Here is an 11,913-nt window from a genome sequence, read left to right as displayed (position 1 = left end):
TTGAGCTCCCGAACCTAAATATAAACCATATTTTTAGAGAATTAAGAAAGTGCCAGAACTGTCAAGACTAACTTTAGACTAACCTAAGTGTCCCTTTCTCTTTATTACTACAGGCCGACTCAGATTAAGTCTGAGGCCGGTAACATCAACAGTGAGGACAAACCCAGCCTGCCTCTCTCCTTCCACACTGAGTCCAAACCTACAGTCACTGGGTCCTGATTGTGACAGTGGAGCCCAGTTTGCACTGCAGGATCCAGAGATGGCATCAGTGAAGCTGGAAGACTGCAGTCAAACACTGGAGCTGAATGCCAACATTAAAGATGAAGAAGAGGAGGAGGAGATTGGGGAATCTGTTAGTCATGGTAAGAGCAGGTTCTGTCTATCCAAGTTTGTGTACTGGCATAGAGCAGTGATGTGGAGACACTTGCAGAAGTTGGCCTTTTTATAAACAGATTTCACATCATTATACATAATTTTAGATGACAGGAGTCTTTCGCACAATGTTTTTTAATACCTCACAAATGACAGGCTACTTTGACACTGACAAACTGAGGATCTGAGTTCAATAAAAACAACCTTGTCTTGAATCCATCAATAGTCTAGTCCAGGTGTGAGGAGAAGCACATGATACAATATGAGTCCTAAACAAGCTTTCCAGTTTCACTGACTAACTCAATGATGTGCAGCTCACTCACCGGCCAAAAGTGTATCCCTCTCTTGCTTTACTTTGTAAAACAATGCGGTTTGCTCAATAGGCCTATTTGAAAGATAACTTGGTAACACAAACAGACTAGTATTTTCTTTTCAGCAGGGTCTATTTGCTTTACAACCTGTGTTTTCCAGTGATTTGTATTAAAAATATTGTGAAAGGCCTGTTATGAGAGTTGCAGGCTCATGTCTATAACAGCACAGAGAGGGAGAGAGATCATAGAAAGTGAATCTCCTTTTAGTTCTGAGAGATACAGACATACTTCTCTCTCACCACAGCAATGGCCACACCTTGGTCTAAATAGGCTACAATGTTGCACAAACCATAAACCTGGTTCGGCCCAACATTAATACATTCTTAGAACATCAGGCACGTTTTCACATTACATTTTTTATGGGGCTGATAATTACAGAGGAATCCAAATGTGATTACTCTGATTTGCTTTTATGATGATTTTTTTGCATTGCAAACAGTGAAAATAATTTTTTGCGCCGCAAGGTAGGCTACCTGATCTTTGCGAGTGGGTTCCGGAACAAAAGACTACAAAACTGAGCGGTGTCGGAGGATCTGGCTCAAATTAAGCACCGCCCTTCTCATATAATGAGGTCGGTCTATCCCAAGGATCCCTGAATGCACGGATGATTGCACTTTTTATAACTAAACCAAGACCGACCACAGCTGGTCGTTTCCAATGGGAACAGATGAGTCAGCGAGAACCTATTGGTGTGTTCTACAACACATCTGCATATTTCTGTTCTGGAACGCCTCCTCTGTGAAGCGCTTGTGTGCAATAACTCAATTCACCTTTACGTTCCTTATAAATAACGCAATTATATACACTGCTCAAAAAAATCAAGGGAACACTAAAATAACACATCCTAGATCTGAATGAATAAAATATTCTTATTAAATACTTTTTTCTTTACATAGTTGAATGTGCTGACAACAAAATCACACACAAATTATTAATGGAAATCAAATGTATCAACCCATGAAGGTCTGGATTTGGAGTCACACTCAAAATTAAAGTGGAAAACCACACTACAGGCTGATCCAACTTTGATGTAATGTCCTTAAAACAAGTCAAAATTAGGCTCAGTAGTGTGTGTGGCCTCCATATGCCTGTATGACCTCCCTACAATGCCTGGGCATGCTCCTGATGAGGTGGCGGATGGTCTCTTGAGGGATCTCCTCCCAGACCTGGACTAAAGCATCTGCCAACTCCTGGACAGTCTGTGGTGTAACGTGGCGTAGGTGGATGGAGCGAGACATGATGTCCCAGATGTCCTCAATTGGATCCAGGTCTGTGGAATGGGCGGGCCAGTCCATAGCATCAATGCCTTCCTCTTGTAGGAACTGCTGACACACTCCAGCCACATGAGGTCTAGCATTGTCTTGCATTAGGAGGAACCCAGGGCCAACTGCACCAGCATATGGTCTCACAAGGGGTCTGAGGATCTCATCTCAGTACCTAATGGCAGTCAGGCTACCTCTGGCGAGCACATGGAGGGCTGTGTGGCCCTCCAAAGAAATGCCACCCCACACCATGACTGACCCACTGCCAAACCGGTCATGCTGGAGGATGTTGCAGGCAGCAGAACGTTTTCCACGGCGTCTCCAGACTGTCACATCTGTCACATGTGCTCAGTGTGAACCTGCTTTCATCTGTGAAGAGGACAGAATTAGCCAATCTTGGTATTCCATGGCAAATGCCAAACGTTCTGCACGGTGTTGGGCTGTAAGCACAACCTCCACCTGTGGACGTCGAACCCTCAAAACCACCCTTATGGAGTCTGTTTCTGACTGTTTGAGCAGACACATGCACATTTGTGGCCTGCTGGAGGTCATTTTGCAGGGCTCTGGCAGTGCTCCTCCTGCTCCTCCTTGCACAAAGGCGGAGGTAGCGGTCCTGCTGCTGGGTTGTTGCCCTCCTACGGCCTCCTCCACGTCTCCTGATGTACTGGCCTGTCTCCTGGTAGCGCCTCCATGCTCTGGACACTACGCTGACAGACACAGCAAACCTTCTTGCCACAGCTCGCATTGATGTGCCATCCTGGATGAGCTGCACTACCTGAGCCACTTGTGTGGGTTGTAGACTCTGTCTCATGCTACCACTAGAGTGAAAGCACCGCCAGCATTCAAAAGTGACCAAAACATCAGCCAGGAAGCATAGGAACTGAGAAGTGGTCTGTGGTCACCACCTGCAGACCACTCCTTTATTGGGGGTGTCTTGCTAATTGCCTATAATTTACACCTGTTGTTTATTCCATTTGCACAACAGCATGTGAAATTTATTGTCAATCAGTGTTGCTTCCTAAGTGGACAGTTTGATTTCACAGAAGTGTGATTGACTTGGAGTTACATTGTGTTGTTTAAGTGTTCGCTTTATTTTTTTGAGCAGTGTATATTTTTTTGCAAAGGGTAAAGTCTACAAAACTTGGTCCACTCTGTTCATAACAGCTGGTTCCTGTAGTTCATGATCATCTCCTTTTGTTTTGTTGACTTTGAGTGAGAGGTTGTTTTCCTGACACCACACTCCGAGGGCCTTCACCTCCTCCCTATAGGCCGTCTCATCATTGTTGATAATCAGGCCTACCACTGTAGTGTCGTCTGCAAACTTGATGATTGAGTTGGAAGCATGCATGGCCATGCAGTCATGGGTGAGCAGGGAGTACAGGAGAGGGCTGAGAATGCACCCTCGTGGGGCCCCAGTGTTGAGGATCAGCGGGGTGGAGATGTTGTTTCCTACCCTACCTTCACCACCTGGGGGCGACTTGTCAAAGTCCAGGACCCAGTTGCACAGGGCGGGGTTGAGATCCAGGGTCTCGAGCTTAATAATGAGTTTGGAGGGTACTATGATGTTAAATGCTGAGCTGTAGTCAATGAACATCATTCTTACATAGGTATTTCTCTTGTCCAGATGGGTTAGGACAGTCCGTGTGTAGTGTGATGCCGATTGCATCGTCTGTGGACCCATTGGGGCGGTAAGCAAATTGGAGTGGGTCTAGGCTATCAGGTAGGGTGGAGGTGATAGGATCCTTGACTCGTCTCTCAAAGCACTTCATGATGACAGAAGTGAGTGCAATGGGGCAATAGTCATTTAGTTCAGTTACCTAGGCTTTCTTGGGAACAGGAACAATGGTGAACATCTTGAAGCATGTGGGGACAACAGACTGGGATAGGGATTGGTTGAATATGTCCGTAAACACACCAACCAGCTGGTCTGCGCATGCTCTGATGGATGCCGACTGGACCGGCAGCCTTGCGAGGGTTAACACGTTTAAATGTTTTACTCACGTTGGCACGGAGGAGAGCCAACAGGTTTGGTAACGGGCCATGTCAGTTGCACTGTATTGTCCTCAAAGCGAACAAAGAGGTTGTTTAGTTTGTCTGGGAGCAAGACGTCTGCGACAGGGCTGGTTTTCTTTTCGTAATCCGTGATTGACTGTAGACCCTGCAAAATACGTCTCGTGTTTGAATTGTGGCTCAACTTTTTCTCTATACTGACGCTTTTGTTGTTTTGATTTCCTTGTGGAGGGAATAGCTGCACTGTTTGTATTCGGTCATGTTCCCGGTCGCCTTGCCATGATTAAAAGCGGTGGTTTGCGCTTTCAGTTTTACACCAATGCTGCCATTAATCCACGGTTTCTGGTTTGGGAAGGTTTTAATCGTCACAGCGGGTACGACATCCGATGCACTTGCTAATAAACTCGCTCACTGAGTCAGCGTATACATCAATGTTGTCTGAGGCTATCCGGAACATATCCCAGTCCACATGATAGAAGCAATCTGATTGGCCAGACCAGCGTTGTATTGTCCTGAGCACAGACGTTTCCTGTTTTAGTTTCTGTCTATTGGCTGGGAACAACAACATTGATTCATGGTCAGATTTGCCGAAGGCAGGGCTTTGAATGCATCGCGGAAGTTCAAGTAGCAATGATCCCGAATATTCAGAGTAAAGAAAGCGCCAGAAATGTGATGTTAAAAAGATAACCTTGTGTCCGTTTCTATTTGTTACTAAAGGTATTTAATAGTTTAAACATGCTATCTAATATCAAAATAACATGTTAGGTAACATCCATTAAAGGATTTTCACTTTTGGTAAAGGTTTGTTATTTTTTGTGTCAATCCGAGTGAACGTGATAAACTATTTTAAAAGTCACAGCTAGAATCTTTGGGTTTGTCTGAATGGATGTACATCATTTCTTCAAGGTCATTTTAATAAAAAATCGATTTATTTGACATTTATGAGTTTTTTTTGGCATGTTATTGGTTTTGTGTGATTTTCACAAGCTGTTAACATGGCTGGGCCCACTCAGTCTGCGTCAACAGATTTATCTGTAAATGTTACTTTGGTGTGAACAGGAAATACAATTGATTTTTGAAGTGAAAACAAGGTTAAAACAAACTAACCTTGTCCTAAATGTTTTTGTCATTTATGCATTTGGGAAATCTACTTTTGATTAAGTTCACTTACGTTGTGTAGCGTAGCTTATTTTAAAGTGTGTACTTTGTCTAATTTGAATGAATACATGTTTTGTTGTCAATACTTATCTACCTCATCTACTGAAATGAGATGGACAGGAGCTGATTACCGGCACCTCAAATTTATACTACTTGAGCTCATGTTCCTCTTCTAGAATATTAGCTCAACAGTACTGTGGAGCTGCTGCATCTAAATATAAACAGTACCGGCACCTATTTCAGTCCAAGTCAACCACTGAAATAGATCATTGATCAAGGAGAAATAATAATATAGACCAACCTTTTTTGTCTGTTACTCATTGTTACTACAGGACGACTAGAATTAAGTCTGAAGCCGGTAACATCCACACTGATTCCAAACCTACAGTCACTAGGTCCTGATTGTGACAGTGGAGCCCAGTTTGCACTGCAGGATCCAGAGATGGCATCAGTGAAGCTGGAAGACTGCAGTCAAACACTGGAGCTGAATGTCAACATTAAAGATGAAGAAGAGGAGGAGAAGATTGGGAAATCTATTTCTCATGGTAAGAGCTGGTTGTATCTAACTAAGTTTGTGTTATTCATTCCAACTTCCCACTGTGCATGAAAAGTTGCAGTAGAACTGTTTCAATGAGAAGGTAGATGTTATTTCATGCTACTGACACTTGCATGATTTGACACCAGTTTTGTCAGCATTTGTTTTATTCACCGGGCTGTCTGGAGTGATCAGAGAGCAGAGAGTAGACTGAACTGGGCTGTCTGGAGTGATCAGAGTGTAGACTAAAGAAGGGAAGTAGACAAGCTGCCAGTGTTTTAAAGTTCTATGAAATGAGTCTGTAGTTACTAACCCTTGTGATAGTGAGTGGAGGATTATATGAAATGAGTCTGTGTAGTTACTAACCCTTGTGATAGTGAGTGGAGGATGACAAGCCCCTTTTTAGCTTTCATCTCTTACCCACTTTTAGAATAGTTTTATTCCCCTGTATTGTACAGCCTACTGATATGAATACATATGTCACCCAGTACAGCCAGAAGAGGACTGGCCACCCCTTTGGGCCTGGTTCTTCCAAGGTTCCTGCTTTCTAGGGAGTTTTTCCAGACCACTGTGCTTCTATATCTGCATTGCTTGCTCTTTAGGGGTTTTGGTCTGGGTTTCTATAAAGCACTTTGTGACAGCTGATGATGTAAAAAGGGCTTCATAATATACATTTGATTGACATGTATACCACTCCAACTGACTGGTTCTTCTGATGTTGTTCACACAGGAGACCATGTTGAGACATTCTCTACATCCAGAGAGCATCAGCAGGAAGATCACAGAGCTAAGAGGTCTCACCACTGCCCACATTGTGAGGAGACTTTCCCAATTCTATCAAAGCTAAAAATACACCTAAAAATACACACAGGAGAGAATCCGTATTCCTGTACTGACTGTAGGAAGAGATTCAAAACATCAAGGAATCTGACAGTTCATCAGAGTGTGCACAATGGAGTGAAGCCTTACTCCTGCTCTGACTGTGGGAAGAGTTTTTCTCGAATGAACTTCTTAAAAACACATACACGTAGACATACAGGACTGAAGCCTTACTCCTGCTCTGAATGTGTAAAATTCTTCACAACATCAGCTGAGCTAAAAGTTCATCAGAGAACACACACAGGAGAGAAGCCTTACTCCTGCTCTGACTGTGGAAAGATTTTCTCTCAACTTGGCCCCTTAAAAAGACATGAACGTATACATACAGGAGTGAAGCCTTACTCCTGCTCTGACTGTTTAAAATGCTTCACAACATCAGCTGAGCTAAAAATTCACCAGAGAACACACACAGGAGAGAAGCCTTACTCTTGCTCGGACTGTGGAAAGACTTTCTCTCAACTTGGCCCCTTAAAAAGACATGAACGTATACACACAGGAGAGAAGCCTTACTCCTGCTCTGACTGTGGAAATGGCTTCACAACATCAGGTCAGCTAGAAGTTCATCAGAGAACACACACAGGAGAGAAACCTTACTCCTGCTCTGACTGTGGAAAGAGTTTCTCTCTATTGTTTAACTTAAAAACACATGAACGTATACATACAGGAGTGAAGCCTTTCTCCTGCTCTGACTGTGTAAAATGCTTCACAACATCAACTGACCTAAAAGTTCACCAGAGAACACACACAGGAGAGAAACCTTACTCCTGCTCTGACTGTGGAAATAGGTTCTCTCAACTGGGCACTTTAAAACAACATGAACGTATACACACAGGAGAGAAGCCTTACTCTTGCTCTGACTGTGGAAAGAGTTTCTCTCAACTGGGCCCCTTAAAAAGCCATGAACTTATACATACAGGAGGAAAAGAACACACACAGGAAAAGTTTCTCTCAACTGATTCTCTTAAAAAGACATGGACGTATACATACAAGAGTGAAGACTTACTCCTGCTCTGATTGTATAAAATGCTTCACAACATCAGGTCAGCTAAAAGTTCATCAGAGAACACACACAGGAGAGAAGCCTTTCTCCTGCTCTGACTGTGGAAAGAGTTTCTCTCTACTGTGCAACTTAAAAACACATGAACGTGTACATACAGGAGAAAAGCCTTACTCCTGCTCTGACTGTGGAAAGAGCTTCTCTCTACTGTGCAACTTAAAAACGCATGAACGCATACATACAGGAGTTATTTCTCACCGCTGATCTGACTCTAGAAACTGTTTTAAAACAACAGCTGAGCTAAAAGGTCATCAGAGACAGACACAGGAGAGGAACCTGACTTCTGCTCTTAATGTGGCAAGAGTAACTCAAGTGAAAGTCACCAAGTAGAATACCACTTGAGTAAAAGTATTTGGTTTTAAATATACTTAAGTATCAAAACTAAAATTATGAATCATTTCAAATTCCTTAAATTAACCTCTACGGGATGGGTGTTCCTAAAATAGGACAGTTGCTAATGTGACTATAATGACATTGTATTCAACAGCTAACTTTCTGGGACATAGACATGTCTTTTATATGGGCAAAAAGATTAACAAGAATTTAAGCAAACTTCAGTGTCAAATTAAAAGTAGCTATTACAGTGAAAAAATACCATGCTTGTGTTTGAGTAAAGGGTAAAACAACAACTTATCACTGCAACTGGTTTGATACATTCAAACCAGTTGATTTGTCATCCTTAGGGTCCCAGAGATCAAATGCAGCATAGTTTTTTGTTTGATAAAATCCATTTTTATGTGAAATGTAGGAACTGGGTTCTACATTTTTGAACCCCTGTTGTCTCTGGCTCCACACCTACTCCGCCAGACCATCTAGATGTGTGAAAGTTAGTGTATAAGCTAATGATCCATCATGTATGAAATTCCTGTCAGTGTGTAAACTTAAATGTTTTATCACCCTACCATTTTTATATGTTCTCTATAGTTTTGTACTTAAATGTATCAATTGACTAATTCAGGACATTTGGGGAAACTCCTGGCAGACTTGAAACAGTGCAGTAATGTAATTCTTCACTGGATCAGTCAAACTTTTCACACACTGCTGCCATCTGGTGGCCAAAATCTAAATTACATCTAGACTCCTATCTGAAAGTATGTCCTTTCTTGCATTTCAAAGTTAATGAAAAAAGAAAAATGTTTTGTTTGTATGATTTTACCAGATCTAATGTGTTATTCTCCTACATTAATTTCACATTTCCACACACTTCAAATTGTTTAATTTCAAAAGATATCAAAAAATATGCATGTCTTTGCTTCAGGTGCTGAGCTTCAGGCAGTAAGATTTGGGTCATTTTAGGTGGAAATGTAAAGAAAATAAAAAGGTACAATCCTGAAGAGGTTTTTAGCGAACTAGTGAGTCTGCCAGATCAGAGGCAGTAGGGAGGACCAGGGATGTTCTCTGTTTAGTGAGTCTGCCAGATCAGAGGCAGTAGGGAGGACCACGGATGTTATCTTGATAAGTGTGGGAATTTGACCATTTTCTGTCCTGGTAATCATATAAAATGTAACTAGTATTTTTGGGTGTCTGGGAAAATATATGGAGTAAAAAGTAAAATTTGGGCAGGGGAATTTGGTGAAATAAAAGTAAAAATTGTCAAAAATATAAATAGTTAAGTACAGACACCAAAACTTAAGTAAAAGTGATTTAAAGAACTACTTAAGTACTTTACACCACTGCATGTATCCATGCCGTGTGTCAGCATTGCAGGCTAGTGGTGTGATGGTTGGGGTGTGTTTTCAGGGCACATATTGGGCCCCTTGATAAAAGATGAGCAATGTTTGAATGCCACAGGATATCTAAACATCATGGCCAATCAGGTGCATCCCTTCATGGCAGCAGTTTATCCCTCCCACAAGGCTTGTCCAGGAATGGTTCCAATAACATCACACTGAATTCACAGTAATTGTGCATCTGTGGGAGGAGATGGAACGAGCTATTTAGAGTAGATACACTCCCAGCCAACTTGACACAATATTAGGAAGCATTGGAGTCAACATGGACCAGCATCTCTGTGTTCTGAGGACAAAGGGGGTGCAACTCAATATTAGGAAGCATTACATGGAAGCATGAGGACAAAGGGAGTCAACAATATTAGGAAGCATGGACCAGCATCTCTGTGTTCTGAGGACAAAGGGGGTGCAACTCAATATTAGGAAGCATTGGAGTCAACATGGACCAGCATCTCTGTGTTCTGAGGACAAAGGAGGTGCAACTCAATATTAGGAAGCATTGGAGTCAACATGGACCAGCATCTCTGTGTTCTGAGGACAAAGGAGGTGCAACTCAATATTAGGAAGCATTGGAGTCAACATGGACCAGCATCTCTGTGTTCTGAGGACAAAGGGGTGCAACTCAATTAGGAAGCATTGGAGTCAACATGGACCAGCATCTCTGTGTTCTGAGGACAAAGGAGGTGCAACTCAATATTAGGAAGCATTGGAGTCAACATGGACCAGCATCTCTGTGTTCTGAGGACAAAGGAGGTGCAACTCAATATTAGGAAGCATTGGAGTCAACATGGACCAGCATCTCTGTGTTCTGAGGACAAAGGAGGTGCAACTCAATATTAGGAAGCATTGGAGTCAACATGGACCAGCATCTCTGTGTTCTGAGGACAAAGGAGGTGCAACTCAATATTAGGAAGCATTGGAGTCAACATGGACCAGCATCTCTGTGTTCTGAGGACAAAGGAGGTGCAACTCAATATTAGGAAGCATTGGAGTCAACATGGACCAGCATCTCTGTGTTCTGAGGACAAAGGAGGTGCAACTCAATATTAGGAAGCATTGGAGTCAACATGGACCAGCATCTCTGTGTTCTGAGGACATCTCTGTGTTCTGAGGACAAAGGAGGTGCAACTCAATATTAGGAAAGCATTAGGAAGTCATTGGAGTCAACATGGACCAGCATCTCTGTGTTCTGAGGACAAAGGAGGTGCAACTCAATATTAGGAAGCATTGGAGTCAACATGGACCAGCATCTCTGTGTTCTGAGGACAAAGGAGGTGCAACTCAATATTAGGAAGCATTGGAGTCAACATGGACCAGCCTCTCTGTGTTCTGAGGACAAAGGAGGTGCAACTCAATATTAGGAAGCATTGGAGTCAACATGGACCAGCCTCTCTGTGTTCTGAGGACAAAGGAGGTGCAACTCAATATTAGGAAGCATTGGAGTCAACATGGACCAGCATCTCTGTGTTCTGAGGACAAAGGAGGTGCAACTCAATATTAGGAAGTTGTTTCTCAGTGTATATCAGGTAAGGATGGTCTGATCATTTTTTAGCATTAGTTTGGGTGGATTATTTTCTATTACTCAACTTGTGTTTAATGATAAACAGGCTATGAATCAACTACTTGTTTATGAAACTGTAATTTAATATTAGATTCATTATTTTAGTCATTGATGATGAATGTATTTGAATAACTGTGTTGAAGTTAATTGATTTGGTGGCAGGTAGCCTAGCGGTTAAGAGTGTTGGGCCAATAACTGAAAGGTTGCTGGTTTGAATCCAGAGCCGACTAGGTGAATAATCTGTCATTGTGCCCTTGAGCAAGTCAATTAACTCTTATTTGTCCTGTAAGTCTCTCTGGATAAGAACATCTGCTAAATGACACAAATATAATGAAAAAATGTTTGTACATGAATTCATGCTGGGAAACCACTTTTTCCTCTTAAATGAAATAAACTGTTTGAAGTGAAATACTGTATATACAATACACAACATTACCACTTTGTTTACCCTGGTCAGAGGGACAGGACCATAGTAAGCTAGACTATGTAGCTGCTGTTGTTAGTGCAATATAGCATGTCAGCTCGCTAATGATTAGGTGTACAGGCTGCTACATTTAGGTTTTGCTTGTGTCTATCTGGAGTGATGTGTTATCAGCTTGATAAATAACTAATGGAGGGAAGTGGAGAGGCGTCTTGATCTTTGTGCCCGGCCGCCTGACATGGTCAAGAGACACAGAGAACCTGCAGCAGCACCCTGATGTGAAGAACAGCCCTTACAAAAATGAAGGATTGTACAATGAAAAAAAATATAGCATGTTATTTTCGTGGAATGGTAGTGACCAAAAAACAATATGTTTTTATTGTACTGGACCCAGAAACATAGAAGAAACTGCCAGATGTGTCATAATAGCCTGGAAGTAAAGCTGCACTGGGAGACACATTTGAAATGGAATACATTGAAAACATTCAGCAGGGTGGAAACAATCACAGTAAAACATGATTTAAATGTATTGTTGGAAGGGTTGTGGTCACCATTCA

At 42.2% G+C, this 11,913-nt stretch overlaps 1 protein-coding gene across 1 annotated transcript; it reads left to right on the top strand.

The window, feature by feature from the left end:
- Positions 1–218: 218 nt before the first annotated feature.
- On the top strand, positions 219–9,664 carry LOC124021586 (gastrula zinc finger protein XlCGF17.1-like). The gene is made up of 4 exons (XM_046336730.1): positions 219–362; positions 5,506–5,718; positions 6,439–6,863; positions 7,525–9,664. Exons 1-4 carry the CDS (start codon positions 260–262, stop codon positions 7,846–7,848), a joined length of 1,065 nt encoding a protein of 354 aa, XP_046192686.1. The 5' UTR covers positions 219–259; the 3' UTR covers positions 7,849–9,664.
- The last annotated feature ends 2,249 nt before the right edge of the window (positions 9,665–11,913 follow it).

This window comes from Oncorhynchus gorbuscha, unplaced genomic scaffold, assembly GCF_021184085.1.
Source record: "Oncorhynchus gorbuscha isolate QuinsamMale2020 ecotype Even-year unplaced genomic scaffold, OgorEven_v1.0 Un_scaffold_1135, whole genome shotgun sequence".
In the NCBI taxonomy this organism is placed as follows: domain Eukaryota; kingdom Metazoa; phylum Chordata; class Actinopteri; order Salmoniformes; family Salmonidae; genus Oncorhynchus; species Oncorhynchus gorbuscha.
Note: the sequence above shows the minus strand (reverse complement) of the source record. Positions and strands in the feature narration are given on the sequence as shown.